Source organism: Saimiri boliviensis, chromosome 15 (genome assembly GCF_048565385.1).
Source record: "Saimiri boliviensis isolate mSaiBol1 chromosome 15, mSaiBol1.pri, whole genome shotgun sequence".
In the NCBI taxonomy this organism is placed as follows: domain Eukaryota; kingdom Metazoa; phylum Chordata; class Mammalia; order Primates; family Cebidae; genus Saimiri; species Saimiri boliviensis.
The window spans coordinates 28,772,910-28,790,046 of NC_133463.1; the positions used below are offsets into that span (position 1 = coordinate 28,772,910).

At 45.2% G+C, this 17,137-nt stretch overlaps 1 protein-coding gene across 2 annotated transcripts in view; it reads right to left on the reverse strand.

Annotated features, from left to right (window-relative positions):
• Positions 1 to 9,844, reverse strand: part of ERICH5 (glutamate rich 5) — a 37,287-nt gene extending 27,443 nt beyond the window's left edge. For both annotated transcript variants that reach the window (XM_074386821.1, XM_003943040.3), the window contains exon 1: positions 9,438 to 9,844. In XM_074386821.1, coding sequence (XP_074242922.1) covers positions 9,438 to 9,495 — 58 coding nt within the window. In that variant the 5' untranslated portion in view covers positions 9,496 to 9,844. The remainder of the gene's footprint in view (positions 1 to 9,437) is intronic.
• Between the last annotated feature and the right edge of the window lie 7,293 nt (positions 9,845 to 17,137).

Sequence of the window (17,137 nt, forward strand, 5' to 3'; positions counted from 1 at the left end):
TCTGAAATTAAAGTTAATACAGCTGAGCATGGTGGCTCTTGCCTGTAATCCCAGCACTTTGGGAGGCCAAAGTGGGCAAATCGCTTGAGGTCAGGAGTTCGAGACCAGCCCGGCCAACATAGGGAAATCCTGTCTGTACAAAAAAATACAGAAATTAGTTGGGCATGGTGGTGGGTGCCTGAAATCCCTACTACTTGGGAGGCTGAGACAAGAGAATCACTTGAACCTAGCAGGCAGAAGCTGTAGTGAACCGAGATGGCCCCACTGCACTCCAGCCTGGGTGACAGAGCGAGAGACTCGATCTCACAAAAAAAGGTCAATACTTGCTCTACTTTGCACTCTAAAAGGGGCAGACAGACCCATGTCACCAATGCGATGTCACTGCTCTCCAGGCTGGGTCACTGTGTCTGTGTTTCACTCTGTCATGAGTACAAAGGCTGGTGTCTGTGGCTTAGTAGAGATGGAGTTTTACCACCTGGCCACCAACACTTCCTGATCTTTTCAGTGTCATGACATACATAAAATATATTTGTGCATCACACTGCCACAAATGGAGGAAGCCATTTCCAGATGGCTCAGGCAGTCAAGATCCCACCTGGCTGCCCTAAAGGCTAGGAGAAATGCTGGCATGGCTGTAATCCATTCTCACAGGCTTGGAAACTCTGATATAACAACTTAGGTAGTACTATATAATGCACACCAGCATTGCCTGTCTTATTTCACCCACCTTTATAAAGCTTAACTCCTAGCGGGGGTTAGCTGCTAAAAACAGTGTGGGGCTGGGCACAGTGGCTCATGCCTATAATCCCAGCACTTTGGGAGGCTGACTGAAGTATTAGGTTTGCTTGAAGCCAGGAGTTGAAGACCAGCCTGGGTAGCATAGTGAGAACCAGTCTCTACCAAAAAAAAAAAGAAAAAAAAGTAAATAAAATAAAAACAGTGTGGATTGTTGTTTTTTTCAATATTCATCCTTAAAGGACAAAGCTCACACACCCTCAAATATATATACAAAGAGTGAACTTGAGAGCCCGAAGGCATTTCCCAAGAAGTGGTTCAAGGACTGTGAACAATAGCCCTGAGATGGGTGAAGAAGCTTCTGGGGTCATTACAGGACTTTCAAGACATTCATATACCTGGAGAGCTGTAGTCTGGCGTTTTGCTTTAAAAAAAAAAAAATTACCAGGCCAGGCATGGTGGTTCACGCCTGTAATTCCAGCACTTTGGGAGGCCAAGGCGGGTGGATCATGAGGTCAGGAAATTAAGACCATTCTGGCTAACACAGTGAAACCCCGTCTCTACTAAAAATACAAAAAAACTCACCTGGCGTGGTGGCACACACCTGTAGTCCCAGCTACTTGGGAGGCTGAGGCAGGAGAATTGCTTGAACCTGGGAGGCAGAGGTTGCAGTGAGTCAAGATCATGCCACTGCACTCCAGCCTGGGTGACAGAGTGAAACTCCGTCTCAAAAAAAAAAAAAAAAAAAAATTACCATGGGCATAGTGGCTCATGCCTGTAATCCCAGTACTTTAGGAGACTGAGGTGGAAGGATAATTTGGGCCAGTAGTCCAAGCTGCAGTGAGCTATGACTGTACCACTGCACTCCAGCCTGGGCAACAGAGCAAGACCCTGTCTCTAAAAAAGGGGAAAAAAAATCACCTAGTACTACTTTCACTTACACACTCCAGGATTAGAAGCCAGTCAAGTTTTTATCAGCTTTGGTGAGACTTTCAGTAACACATACGCTTATTCAGGGTTTTCAACTTGATACTGTAAAACATTAACTTAGAAGGGAAACTGTATACACGAGCTGGATGTGGGGCCACCTTACAGAAACATGAATTTTTTGTTTTTTGTTCTTTTTTTTCGACAGAGTTTTCCTCTTGTCACCCAGGCTGGAGCACAATGGCATGATCTCTGCACACTGCAACCTCCACCTCTTGAGTTCAAGCAATTCTCCTGCCTTGGCCTCCCAAGTAGCTAGAATTATAGGTCCCAGCTACCACCAGATGCTACCATATCCAGCAAATTTTTGTATTTTGAGTAAAGACAGGGTTTCATCATGTTGATCAGGCTGATTTCGAACTCCTGACCTCAGGTGATCCACCTGCCTTGGCCTCCCAAAGTGCTGGGATTACACGTGTGAGCCAATACACCCAGCCCAGAAGCATGACTTAAAGATAGACAATCCAATGTCGTTTTACTGTGTTAACCTTTTCCTGCATAGCTAGGAGGCCCTCCCTTGCAACCCAACACTCTCTTTCCAAGCCCATCTTGGCCAATGCTACCTTTCATTTTCTGCTACTCTTTAGGTCCCAATTTTTCCTCGGCTTTTCTGAGTAATACCCTTATCTCCCTGAATCCCCATCTCTGCCAGTCATCCATTCACCCATCCAACTACCCAATAGTTATTGGTTGCCATTTTTATTTTCTTTTTTTTTTTTTTTTTTTTTTTTGTGAGACGGAGTTTCGCTCTTGTTACCCAGGCTGGAGTGCAATGGCGCGATCTCGGCTCACCTCAACCTCCGCCTCCTGGGTTCAGGCAATTCTCCTGCCTCAGCCTCCTGAGTAGCTGGGATTATAGGCACGCGCCACCATGCCCAGCTAATTTTTTTGTATTTTTAGTAGAGACGGGGTTTCACCATGTTAACCAGGTTGGTCTCGATCTCTCAACCTTGTGATCCACCCGCCTCGGCCTCCCAAAGATCCACCTGCCTCGGCCTCCCAAAGTTTATTTTCTTTAGAGAGAAGTCTCACTCTGTTGTCCAGGCTGGAGTACAAGGGTACTTGACATCCTGATTCTCCTGCCTCAGCCTTCCAAGTAGCTGGGATGACACTTGTGAGCTACCACACTCAGCTGCTTGCATTTGGTCTATGTATAAGGTCACACTACAAATTTCCAGCAGAACTAGGACAAGATCCCAGATGGAACTGGAAGTTGTGAAAACAACAGGAGCTTCAGAGTCACGCACGTTAGCCGTGTGCCCCAGGTCCATCCATCCATCTATCCATCCATCCATCCATCTAGTAAGCTTATGAGACTAACTAGGTCTGAGATCCTGGGCAAGTGACTTATCCGCACTAAGCTTCTGTTTTCTAGCTGTATTTGGTGCAACTAATGTTTATGTTTTAAGGCTATTGCAAGGATTAAATAAGATCATGAACTAGAGCACCTGAAACCAAGTGCGTGCTCTTGACCTTGTCTTTTGACTTCTGTCCCATGTCTATATTTCAATGTGGCTACACAAACATCTGAACATTTTCCATTTTAGAAAAAGATTTAATTTATTGTTGATGACACTGTAAACTGGTTCAGCTCTTACAGAACACAATTAGGCAGTTATCTATCAAAATCATCAATGCATACACCCTTTGACCTAGTAATGCCACTTCTGGGAAATTGTCCTACAGATATACTTGCACACATTCAAAATGATGTAGGCACAGAGGAATTCACGGCAGGCTTGTCTGCAACAGGAAAAGACTGGAAACAAATCAAATGGCCCTCAAGAGAGGACTGGTTAAATAAATCAAGGAGCAGATTATTATGCAGGCACAAAAAAGGAGAAAGAAGTTCTCTATATATCAATATGAAAAAATCTCCATAGTGTTAGCTGAAAAAAGTGAGGAACCATGGGTATAGAACACTACGTTTTATAAATAAAGACGAGAGAAAGAAATAATATTTGCAATGTGTAAAGAAACTTTGGAAGAATATACCCAAAAAACCTAAAATAATAAGTGATTCAATGGTGTGATTCAAACTAAACAGATGATGAGGACAGGGAGGGAGGTGTACTTTTCATGCCCTGCCTTTTCCAAATATTTTCACATTTTTGAACCATATATGTAGTTTTAAAAATTCCATTTTAATTAGCTGTATGCAATCTCCAGGCCTACTGCAAAGACATACCAAGTGCTCTCTATGTGCCAGATTCCAGAAAGGACACAAAGGCACATACTTGAAAGAAAAAAAAATCCCATTTGTACAATTTTTTTTTTTTTTTTTTTTTTTTTTGAGACAGAGTTTCGCCCTTGTTACCCAGGCTGGAGTGCAATGGCGCGATCTCGGCTCACCGCAACCTCCGCCTCCTGGGGTCAGGCAATTCTCCTGCCTCAGCCTCCTGAGTAGCTGGGATTACAGGCACGTGTCACCATGCCCAGCTAATTTTTTGCACTTTTAGTAGAGACGGGGTTTCACCATGTTGACCAGGATGGTCTCGATCTCTCGACCTCGTGATCCACCCGCCTCGGCCTCCCAAAGTGCTGGGATTACAGGCTTGAGCCACCGCGCCCGGCATGTACAATTTTTATATGCAAGAAAAGCCTGTACAAATTAAGTTTAATGTTAATGATGTTTGTTCTTCAATTCAAAAGGAAAACCTTTGTCTAGTTAGGACCAGATGACCTAACTAGTGTCACAGTGTGAAATATTGGGTGAAGACTGAAGGTATCACTCCAGTACAAAGAACACTTCACAGAACTGTGTGAAATTCAAGCCTCATCCGATTGCCTGGGCAGCACAGCCAGCAAGCAGCTAGTGAAAGTTCAGGTTAGAACAAACAAATGATTATAGTTGTCAGTGGAAATGTACACATTAACCTAGCAATGAACTTGTCAATAATTACCACCTATTTACTTTGTCCATGTTTGGTGCTTAGGAGGTAACACCTGGGGAAGAAGCCTGCCAAAACAGATCACATGTATATTAGGAGAATGGAGCAGTGATTATCCATGTTAGCAGAGAGCTAGAGGTACTGGGAGGAAGGTTTGGATGTGAACATCTAGACAACTTTGGGCACATTAAGTTCTGTGAAGTCAATGAAATATTTCTGTTCAGGCCAGGCGCGGTGGCTCATGCCTGTAATCCCAGCACTTTGGGAGGCCGAGGCGGTCGGATCACAAGGTCAAGAGATCAAGATCATCCTGGCCAACATGGTGAAAACCCATCTCTACTAAAAATACAAAAATTAGCTGGGCATGGTGACATGCACCTGTAGTCCCAGCTACTCGGGAGGCTGAGGTGGAAGAATTGCTTGAATCCAGGAAGCAGCGGTTGTAGTGAGCTGAGATTGCACCACTGCACTCCAGCCTGGCGACACAGCAAGACTCCATCTCAAAAAAAAAAAAAAATCTTTCTGCTCAGATTGTATTGGATCCTTGGGACACTCAAAAGAACAGAAATTGCCCTACTATTTAAAACTTGCTTCTGTAAACACAAGAAATTCCAAACTCAATCTGTCTAATTATCCTTTGGAAAGAAAAGCCTCTTTCCTCACACATTTCAGGGCACTTCATAAAAATCGATGTGTGACTACCACATGTTAGGCACTGTCCTACACTTTGAGTAGCACTTTGGTATTGGTTCTACACTTTGCTGTTTACAATTGGAGTCTCCACCTCTGTTCTTCCCAACACACACACCTATCTGGTCAGTCATCTTAGGAGGTGATAGGAAGAAGCTCTAGGGCCGGGCGCGATGGCTCAAGCCTGTAATCCCAGCACTTTGGGAGGCCAGGGAGGGTGGATCACGAGGTCAAGAGATCGAGACCATCCTGGTCAACATGGCGAAACCCCGTCTCTACTAAAAATACAAAAAATCAGCTGGGCATGGTGGCGCGTGCCTGTAATCCCAGCTACCCAGGAGGCTGAGGCAGGAGAATTACCTGAACCCAGGAGGCGGAGGTTGCGGTGAGCCGAGATCGCGCCATTGCACTCCAGCCTGGGTAACAAGAGTGAAACTCTGCCTCAAAAAAAAAAAAAAAAAAAAAGGAAGAAGCTCTGTGAGATTCAGTATCTAATGGATCAGGGCAAATGTCCCCATATAATCCATGGAATAGATTATTCTACCTTCTACCTATCTAGATTAAAGTCTACCTACTAGTAGTTGCTGTCTAATTTTTTTTTTTTTTTTTTTTTTTTTTGAGACGGAGTTTCGCTCATTACGCAGGCTGGAGTGCAATGGCGCGATCTCGGCTCACCGAAACCTCCGCCTCCTGGGTTCAGGCAATTCTCCTGCCTCAGCCTCCTGAGTAGCTGGGATTACAGGCACGCGCCACCATGCCCAGCTGATTTTTTGTATTTTTAGTAGAGATGGGGTTTCACCATGTTGACCAGGATGGTCTCAATCTCTTGACCTCGTGATCCACCTGCCTTGGCCTCCCAAAGTGCTGGGATTACAGGCTTGAGCCACCGGGCCCGGCAGTTGCTGTCTAATTTAAATTTATAACATAGGCTGGGCATGGTGGTTTACACCTGTAATCCCAGCACTTTGGGAGGCCAAGGTGGGAGGATCACTTGAACTCAGGAGTTCAAGACCAGCCTGGGCAACATAGCAAGACCCTGTCTCAATTTTTTAAAATAAAAAATAAAACAAATATATAACATTTGTATAACACATTATATATCTTATTTAAGGCTTAGACTAATATTTAGAATCATAATAAGGGATTATTCTATCCCTAAATAAGATATATAGTACAGGCCTGGCTCGGTGGCTCACACCTGTAATACCAGCACTTTGGGAGGCCAAGTCAGGCGGATCACCTGAGGTCAGGATTTCCAGACCAGCTGACCACCATGGAGAAACCCCATCTCTATGGAAAATACAAAATTAGTTAGGTGTAGTGGCGCATGCCTGTAATCCCAGCTACTCAGTAGGCTGAGGCAGGAGAATCACTTGAACCCAGGAGTTGGAGGTTGCAGTGAGCCAAAATCATGCCATCGCACTCCAGCCTAGACAAGACCGAAACTGTCTCAAAAAAAAAAGCCATAGTATAATGTGTTTATTGTATTGATTTCATTGTTTTTATAGTGGACGACCACACACCTAAGGGGGATCCAGAGTGATCTGAGTCAAAAACAGATTTAAATCTAGTTAGTAGCAGCTGGCTTAAACATATAGGTTCATTTGCTTTTTTAAATTGAGTCTCACTCTGTTGTCTAGACTGAAGTGCAGTGGCTGAATCATAGTTCACTGCAGCCTTGAACTCCTGGGATCAAGCAATCTTCCCACATCAGCCTCCAGAGCCACTGGGATTATAGGCATGGGCCACTGTGCCCAGCAAAGCATGTGAGTTCAAAGCCCAGCTCTGATTCTTTGAAGGCTGTGACCTTCGGTAAATAATTTACTTTTATCTGTAAAAACGGGACAACCATAATACTTAGTCAGAGCATTGTTATAAGGATTAAATGAAGTATTCATTCAATAAATAATTACTGAGGACCTATTATGTGCCAAGCATAGTTAGGCACTGAGAGTACAGTGAATAAATGCATGTACCAGACATGTAATAAACTTGGACTGTTTTTGTCTAAAAGTACATACACACATGCTTGGGGGTGTATATAGGATTTAAAGAAGTTTAAAGCTGCAGAAACAGGAATGAATGATTTATTAGGCCTCCAAGATCACAAAGGTGAAATGTTCACAAACACAAAACAGTATCTAATTACAAGAGAGTATTGTTTGATCGAAGGTCAGAAGCAAATAGAACTGTTCATTGATTTAACATGTGTGTTGAGCAATTTATGTAGCATATTAGATTAATTTTCTAAAGGTTAGAACTGGTTGTCAGCTGTTTTAACATTTCTTCCATAACAACATCTATGAAAACTCAGAACAGCAATGAAAGCAAGAATAAAAAATGGAAGAGTGTAACTCATGTGGAATGGTTATCAATATTGGTGATAAAATGTTTTTAAGATAAGTTTATTCATTATTTTCTGAGAGGATTAAAAATTGCATTCCACCTATTGAATACTTTTGCCCCAAGAGTTACATTCCCTGAAATACATGTTTTAATCAGTTTAAAATTATGTAATGATGACTCAGTACTCTGCTTGTTAAACCAGGATGCTACTCCTAGGATAACTGAAGGACAGCAGTGGGTAAGAGAAGTCAGAATAATAAAATGTATCTTCCTGAAGCATTAGTTTTCCCTCAGTTTTTCATATTGAAACCCACAAAAATTTATTATGGAACAGAACGCAAAACTCTACTTAATTTCATAACATAAAACAGGAAGCATCAGAGAAGTGGCTCCTTGCTCTGGCCTCTCGTTGGGAGTATGGAATCTCTGGGCTCTTTAAGAGAAAAGTTACTGAATTTTTCCATCTTTTCACATTATTGTCAGTGAGAAGGGGTTTGGAATCATTTTTATATTGTTTTTAATTTTTTGTTTACTTCCTGACTTGCCATTGCTTTCTGTTATCTATGGAAACTAGAACTAAATTATCATACAGCACAAAAATAACAGCAACACATATTTTTGACTAGGACACAGTGGCTGAGCTTTGCATTCATAATCATCTGGTGTGCTCTATCAACATCAGAGAGAAAGACATTTAGATTTCTCTTACTGCAGTAACACAGGTGCTAAGAGATCTGCGAAAAGGAATTCACTCAATCTCCGCTAAATTTCACCCTGCAGAAAACCAGTAAACCAGCTTGAGGGAGTTTGCTCAACCTTCATAACATTGTCCAAAATGTTAGCCATTCAACATCTAAGAAAAGTGAGTGTAAAACCCAGTCATTCTCTAATTCGGGTATCTGCCTTTATACTTTTCACAGTACTTAATCACTGTCGAAAACAATCTTAGCCAATTGTTTCACGTGTTTCTTGTCTGTCTCTTCCACTCTCAATCTCCATAAACAGGGTCACTTGTATCTCCAGCATCTAGCCAAGCACTGAGATATTATACAATAGATGCTCAAAACTGTTCTTGTTGAGTTTCTTCAGAAAGAGTCAGTGATGACAACTTTTGGTCACGCACATTCTTCTCAATAGATACTTAAGCCAAAGACAGGGGAAAGTGTGTCTGACCTATTCAGAGTGCAGGAACCTATTCGATGGACTGAATGCTCGTCTGGATTCTCCGCATCTTTTGCCATCTTTGATGCTGAAATGCTAATGGGAGGGTAAATGGGGGAAAGTCTTTTTTCTTGTTGTTTTAGTTGAGACCGAGGAGTGGAAGAGCTCGCTTTGTTACCCAGGTTGGTCTCGAACTTCTTGTCTCAAGCGACTGTCCCGCCTCAGCCTCCCAACGTGCTGGGATTGCGGGCGTCAGCCACGGCCTCCGGCCTTGGGAGAAGGCCTTGATGGGACACTTCTCCTGTGTTAAAGGCAATGCCGAGCCTAACCACCTTAGAGCTTCAACACCAATTCCCCGCGATCCCATCAGCCTACAGGGTGAGTCCGGCGCCCAGACTCCGGTCCCGCGCATGAGGCATCAAGGCCGCCGCACCCCAGGTAACAGCACCGCCGCTCAAGATTCGGGAGGAAATCGCGCTTTGTCCCGGGTTCCGCTCGCATCCCTCCTGGACGAGGCCCGGCCCCTGCCTGGCGGGGTGAGCACGGGGCACACCCTTTGGACCTCCCAGGAAGCCATCCCACCCGAGTCCCCAGCCCCGGCGCGTGCGGCGCCGGTCCCTTGCTCACCACTGGGGAACCTGCTGCTGTCGCCGGCCTTGTTGAGGGCGCTGCTGGAGCAGCCCATCGCGGGGAGCGCGGACACCTGTCTCAGCCCCGCGCGGGTGTAGACCCTGAGCCCGGATCCCGAGCCAACCACGCCCGGAGCCGCGGAAGTTTCTCCAGCTCTGCAGCCCCGGCTCCCTTGGGCGTAGAGCGCAAGCGCGCGGTAGAGCGAGGAGTAGCGGGTGCGCACCTGGAGGGGGAAGGGAGCGGCCGGGAGGTGGAAGGAACCAGGGAGGGTCGAGCGGAACAGAGCGGGAGGACCGGGGCGCAGAGGGAACAGGGACGAGTAGAACCCGGGAGACAGGAGGGGAGAAGGTGGAGGGTATGGCACAGTCAGAAAGGAAAAGCCCCTAAAGCAGGGATAGGGAGGATGTCAGGGGGCGAGGGGGAAGTGCTGGGAGGTATCATCTGTCTCATCACTAAATAGCCAGGGAGGGGAGGCGGCCTTGGGACTAGTGGCTATTGATTGGTAGACTAGATGTGCGATGGCAGTCTTATTTTCTTACATAACTACAATTACCACAAGGAAGTTTAACTTTGATACAGTAAGATTTAATCCACCCTCCATGTTTGCCAGTTGTCCAGTCCAGGACTGCACGTTGTATTATAGTTGTGTCTCTTTAGTTTGCTTTAATCTGAAGTAGTTCCTCCAGTCTTGCTTTGTCCTTCACAACTTTGACGTTTATTTTATTTATTTATTTATTTATTTATTTATTTATTTATTTTTGTGACGGAGTTTCGCTCTTGTTACCCAGGCTGGAGTGCAATGGCGCGATCTCGGCTCACCGCAACCTCCGCCTCCTGGGTTCAGGCAATTCTCCTGCCTCAGCCTCCTGAGTAGCTGGGATTACAGGCACGTGCCACCACGCCCAGCTAATTTTTTGTATTTTTTAGTAGAGACGGGGTTTCACCATGTGGACCAGGATGGTCTCGATCTCTTGACCTCGTGATCCACCGGCCTCGGCCTCCCACTTTGACGTTTAGGCCAGGCCGGGCACGGTGGCTCAAGCCTGTAATCCCAGCACTTTGGGAGGCTGAGGCGGGTGGATCACAAGGTCAACAGATCGAGACCATCCTGGTCAACATGGTGAAACCCCGTCTCTACTAAAAATACAAAAAAATTAGCTGGGCATGGTGGCGCGTGCCTGTAATCCCAGCTACTCAGGAGGCTGAGGCAGGAGAATCGCCTGAACCCAGGAGGCGGAGGTTGCGGTGAGCCGAGATCGCGCCATTGCACTCCAGCCTGGGTAACAAGAGTGAAACTCCGTCTCAAAAAAAACAAACAAAAAAAAGAGTACAGGCCTATTTTTTTTCCAAGACGGATCTCACTGTGTTGCCCAGGCTGGAGTGTAGTGGCCAGATCTCGCTTCAGGCTCACTGCAACCTCTACCTCCCTGGTTCAAGCAATTCTCCCTGCCTCAGCCTCCCGAGTAGCTGGTATTACAGGCACCTGCCACCACACCTGGCTACTTTTTGTATTTTTTAATAGAGATGGGGTTTTGTCATGTTGGCCAAGCTGGTCTCGAACTCCTGACCAGCAGCATCAGCCTCCCAAAGTGCTGGGAATACAGGTGTAAGCCACCGCACCCAGCCAAGAACAGGGTTTTTTTTTTTTTTTTTTTTAAAGAGAGAGAGAGGCCAGATTCAGTGACTTATCACCTGAGGTCAGGTCAGACCATCCCAGCCAACATGGTGAAACCCCATCTCTACTAAAAATACAAAAATTAGCTGTGCATGGTGGCACACACCGGTAATCCCAGCTGTTGGGAGGCTGAGGCAGAAGAATCTCTTGAACTCAGGAGGCGGAGTTTGCAGTTGGCCGAGCCTGCCCTCCAGCCTGGGTGACAGAGTGAGACTCTGAATTTTTTTTTTTTTTTAATAGAGACACGGTCTTGCCATGTTGCCCAGGCTGTTCTTAAACTCCTGGCCTCAGGGAATCCTCCTTTCTCTGCCTCCCCAAAGTCCTGAGATTACAGGCATGCGACACCATGCCTGACTGTGATATTCTGATTACATTATTCCTTCTATATTGATTAGCTGCTATTCTATTATGAGGCAAGGAAGTGCTTTTCCTGTCCCCCACTTACTCACTTCCATCAGTGAGCAATCATGAATTCTCACACCATCCAATGTAGAATGTTACCGTCTGGGATAGTTTGCTAGGGCTGCTATAACAAAGTACCACAGACTGGATGGCTTGAAGTACGGACATGTATTTCCTCATAGTTCTTGAGATTAGAAGTCAAAAATCAAGGTGTCAGCAGAACTGTTTTCTTGTGAGGGCTTCTCTTCTTGGCCGTAGATGGCCATCTTCCACATGTCTTTACTCAGTCTTCCCCTTGTCTGTGTCCTAATCTCCCCCTCTTATAAGAACACCAGTCACATTGGATTAGGGCCCATATAACCTCATTTTACCTTAGTTAACCATTTAAAGGCTGTATTTCCAAATACCGTACAGTCACATTCATAGGTTCTGGGGGTTAGAACTTCAGCATACTAAGTGTTTGAGGAAACAATTTAGCCCATAACAGCATCATTTAAAAATATTTTAGACTTTGGGAGGCCAAGGCGGGTGGATCACGAGGTCAAAAGATCGACACCATCCTGGTCAACGTGGTGAAACCCAGTCTCTACTAAAAATACAAAACGTTAGCTTTTTGTATTTTTGTGGTGGTGTGTGCCTGTAATCCCAGCTACTCAGGAGGCTGAGGCAGGAGAATTGCCTGAACCCAGGAGGCGGAGGTTGCGGTGAGCTGAGATCGCGCCATTGCACTCCAGCCTGGGTAACAAGAGCGAAACTCCATCTCAAAAAATACATACATGTATTTTGGACAGAGTCTCACTCTGTCCCCCAGGCTAGGGTGCAGGGGTGCAATCACATCTCACTGCAGCCGTGAACTCCTGAGCTTCAGCAATCCTCCAGTGTCACGTAGGACTATAGGCATGTGTCACCATGCCTGGGTAATTACATTTTTTTTTTTTTTTTTTTTTTTTTGAGACAGTTTCCTTCTGTCACCCAGACTGGAGTGCACTGTCTCATCTTGGCTCACTGCAACCTCTGCCTCCTGGGTTTAAGCAATTCTCCTGCCTTAGCCTCCTGAGTAGTTGGGATTACAAGCACACACCAATACGCCCGGCTAACTTTTTGTATTTTTAGTAGAGATGGAGTTTCACTGTATTAGCCAGGACGGTCTCAATCTCCTGACCTCGTGATCCGATTGCCTCAGCCTCCAAAAGTGCTGGGATTATAGGTGTGAGCCACTGTGCCTGGCCAATTTTTTTTTTTTTTTTTGGTAGAGATGGGGTCTTGCTATGTTGCTCAGGCTGGTCTCAAATTCTTGGCACTCAAGTGATTCTCCAGCCTTGACCTCTAAAAGCTGGGATTACAACACCATCATTATTTATTTTGTTGCTCAAATTGCCTAAAATTTGCCATATTTGCCTATATGGGTCATGGGATACACAGCCCTGGGCTTTACTATATGTTTAGAGGTCGCTCCCTTCCTTCCTTCGTTTTTTGTTTTTTTTGTTTTTTTTTTTTCCCTTCCTCCCTCTCTCCTTTTTTCTCTTCCTCCTATTGTTCTCTTTTTTTTTTTCTTCTTTCTCTGTCTTCCTCTTTCTCTTTCTCATATAATTCAGGCCTGGAAAAGTCTTGGCCACCCAGCAATTGAATCACTAACCTCTTTGAATGCAGGGAGACTGGGTACCTTTGAGGAAGTGTCCGTCATAACAATACCAATATGTATACCTTCCAGCCTTCCACCAAGAGTTATTGTGCCCCAAGGAAAGAGAAGTATGTTAAAAGTGGCTAATGATTTGGCTGTATGGTTAGAGACTTGGAAGGAACAAGATTATAGGATTGGCACAAAGAGTTTAGGGAAAAGGAATTCGATAGACCTTTCAGAGTGAGCCCTGATTTGGGGAGTATCAGTGTGTTTTATACAAATGCTTACAAAAGGCCCTGTATTAGTCAGCTTGGACTTCCACAACAAAATTCCATAGACAGTGTGGCTTAAACAATAGAATCTTATTTCTCACAATTCTGGAGGCTGGGAAGTCCAAGATCAAGGTGGCAGTCAATTCAGTTCCTGAGGAGGCCCCTTTTCCTGGCTTTGCAGACAGCCACCTTCTGGCTGTGTTCTCTCATGGCAGATCTCTCTCTCTTTCTTATACTTATTGTCTTGTACTTACTAGGCCACAGTCCTATCCATTTAGGGTCATACCCTTATGATCTCATTTAACCTTAGTTATCTCCTAAAAACCCAGTCACACTGGGGTGAGGACTTCAATATATGAACTTGGGTTGGCAGGGGACACAATTCAGTTCATAGCAGGCTCCCACTTTTGAGGATGCTTTTTAAAATTAAAATTTTGTTAGTGGGCCGGGCGTGGTGGCTCAAGCCTGAAATCCCAGCACTTTGGGAGGCTGAGGCGGGTGGATCACAAGGTCAAGAGATCAAGACCATCCTGGTCAACATGGTGAAACCCCGTCTCTACTAAAAATACAAAAAAAATTAGCTGGGCATGGTGGTGCGTGCCTGTAATCCCAGCTACTCAGGAGGCTGAGGCAGGAGAATTGCCTGAACCCAGGAGGCGGAGGTTGCGGTGAGCCGAGATCGCGCCATTGCACTCCAGCCTGGGTAACAAGGGCAAAACTCCGTCTCAAAAAAAAAAAAAAAAAAAAAATTTGTTAGTGAAATTTTTAAAAACTCCGTTCTTCCCCCTCAAAAAAGAACGCAATAACCTCACAGGTTAAATGTCAAGGTGTAATTTAATATTCTCTGAATCTTACTACTTTCAAGTTAAACCATGGCTTATTGAGCCCAGTGAAGTTCCCCCCCCATTTTCCCACTAATTATCTTTTAGGAGTTCCCTGGGATCTCTCACTTTTCCTCAGGGATAATTTGTCAGCCAAGCCATGGTATCTTCTATGTTCTTCAGAGGAAGCATTTTATAATTAGATGAACAACCGTAATGATGGGCTCAGAACCATGCTCTTTGCAGTATTTGCCAAGCGTTACCTGGCTGAGAGCCTAATTTGCCAGCAGCAGCAAGAAGTGAATTGGTACCATACTTTAAGGGGACAGCAGATGCTCTTTACTGTACTGGACACTGTTCTAGATTTACTTTTCTTGCCTATCTTGCCTCTGCCAGCGTCACCCAATAGTGTGCATACTACCAAGATGTTACATTCGAGACAGTGGGCCCTTCATATTTGCAGGTTCCACATCCACCGATTCAACCAACCGTGGTTTAAAATAATTGGGAAAAAACAATAAAAATAACAATATAACATTAAAAATACAAATAAGAAGAATACAGTATAACAACCATATGGATAACATTTACATTATATTAGGTATTATAAGTAATCTAGAGGTGATTTAAAGTACACAGGAGGGGGCCAGGTGTAGTGGCTCACACCTGTAATCCCAGCACTTTGGGAGGCCGAGGTGGGTGGATCAACTGAGATCGGGAGTTCGAGACCAGCCTGACCGACATGGAAAAACTTCTTCTCTACTAAAAATACAAAAAAGTAGCCAGGTGTGGTGGCACGTGCTTGTAATCCCAGGTACCTGAAAGGCTGAGGCAGTAGAATCACTTGAACCCAGGAGGTGGAGCTTTCAGTGAGCAGAGATCACGCCATTGCACTCCATCCTGGGCAACAAGAGCAAAACTCCATCTCAAAAATAAATAAAATAGCCGGGCGCGGTGGCTCAAGACTGTAATCCCAGCACTTTGGGAGGCCAAGGCGGGTGGATCACGAGGTCGAGAGATTGAGACCATCCTGGTCAACATGGTGAAACCCCGTCTCTACTAAAAATACAAAAAACTAGCTGGGCGTGGTGGCGCGTGCCTGTAATCCCAGCTACTTAGGAGGCTGAGGCAGGAGAATTGCCTGAGCCCAGGAGGTGGAGGTTGCAGTGAGCCGAGATCGCACCATTGCACTCCAGCCTGGGTAACAAGAGCGAAACTCCGTCTCAAAATAAATAAATAAATAAATAAATAAATAAATAAAATAAAAAAATGAATAAAGTACACAGGAGGGTGTGCATAAAATATATACAAATACTATACCAGTTTACATAAGGGACTTTTGTATCCATGGATTTTGATATCCTAGGGGAGGGGTCCTGGAACCAATTCCCCAGATACTGATGGACAACTGTACTGTATCTTATCAAGGAAATTAATTTTATCATGAGTAAGGTGTTGTGAGACAAGTAAGGTAATAGGTTAATTTCTGTGTAATTTACTGGTCTTTCCACTTATCTCATCATCCAGAAGCAGTCAAACATATACAGCAGTGGAATGGCACATTAAACACTTGGTTGGGGCCGGGCACGGTGGTCACGCCTGTGATCCCAGCACTTTTGGAGGCTGAGGTGGGTGGATCACCTGAGGTCAGGAGTTCGAGATTAGCCTGGCCAACATGGTGAAGCCCCATCTCTACTAAAAATACAAAAAAATTAGCCAGGCATGGTGGCACACACCTATAATCCCAGCTACTCAGAGGCTGAGGCAGGAGAATCGCTTCAACCCGGGAAGCGAAGGTTGCAGTGAGCCAAGATCACGCCATCCAGGCTGGGCAACACGAGTGAAACTCTGTCTCAAAAAAAACAAAAAAACAAAAACAGACTGGGCAAGGTGGCTCATGCCTGTAAACCCAGCATTTTGGGAGGCCAAGGCAGGTGGATCATGAGGTAAAGCGATCAAGAACATCCTGGCTAACATGGTGAAACCCAGTCTCTACTAAAAATACAAAAAATAGCTGGGTGTGTTGGCGCCTGCCTGTACTGGGACTCCTAAGTAGTAGTCCCAGCTACTCAGGAGGCTGAGGCAGAAGAATTGCTTGAACCTGGGAGGTGGAGGTTGCAGTGAGCTGAGATCGTGCCACTGCACTCCAGCTTGGAGACAGAGTGAGACTCTATCTAAAAAAAAAAAAAAAAAAAATTGGCAGGGTGTGGTGGCTCGTGCCTGTAATCCCAGTACTTTGGGAGGTCGAGGCAGGCAGATCACTTGAGGCCAGGAGTTCGAGACAAGCATGGCCAACATAACGAGACCTCGTCTCTACTAAAAATATAAAAGTTAGCCAGGAGTGGTGGTACATGTCAGTAATCCCAGCTACTCCGGAGACTGAGGCATGAGAATCGCTTGAACCCAGGAGGCACAGGTAGCAGTGAGCAGAGATCACACCACTGCACTCCAGCCTGGGTGACACAGCGAGACTCTGTCTCAAACAAACACACACCACTCAATTACGGTACCAGACAAAGTAAGATTGAGGTGCTATCCTGCAGTTTGCATCACATGCTCTGAATCCGTGACTAATAACTTGTGCTGTTTCTCCCATGACCTGTACATGCAGATCTGGCTTCTAGTTCATTTGGGGTTTTTTGCTTTTGTTTTTGTTTATGAAACTAGATCTGGCTCTGTCACCCAGGCTGGAGTACAGTGGTGCAATCTCGGCTTACTCAACCTCCACCTCCCGGGCTCAAGCCATCCTCCCACCTCAGCCTCCCAAGTCGCTAAGACTACAGGCATGCCATCATACCTGGCTAAATTTCGTATTTTTTGTCTAGAGACGAGCTTTCATCATGTTGCCCAGGCTAGTCTCAAAGTACTCCTGAGCTCACGCGATCCTCCCTCCTAGGCCTCCCAAA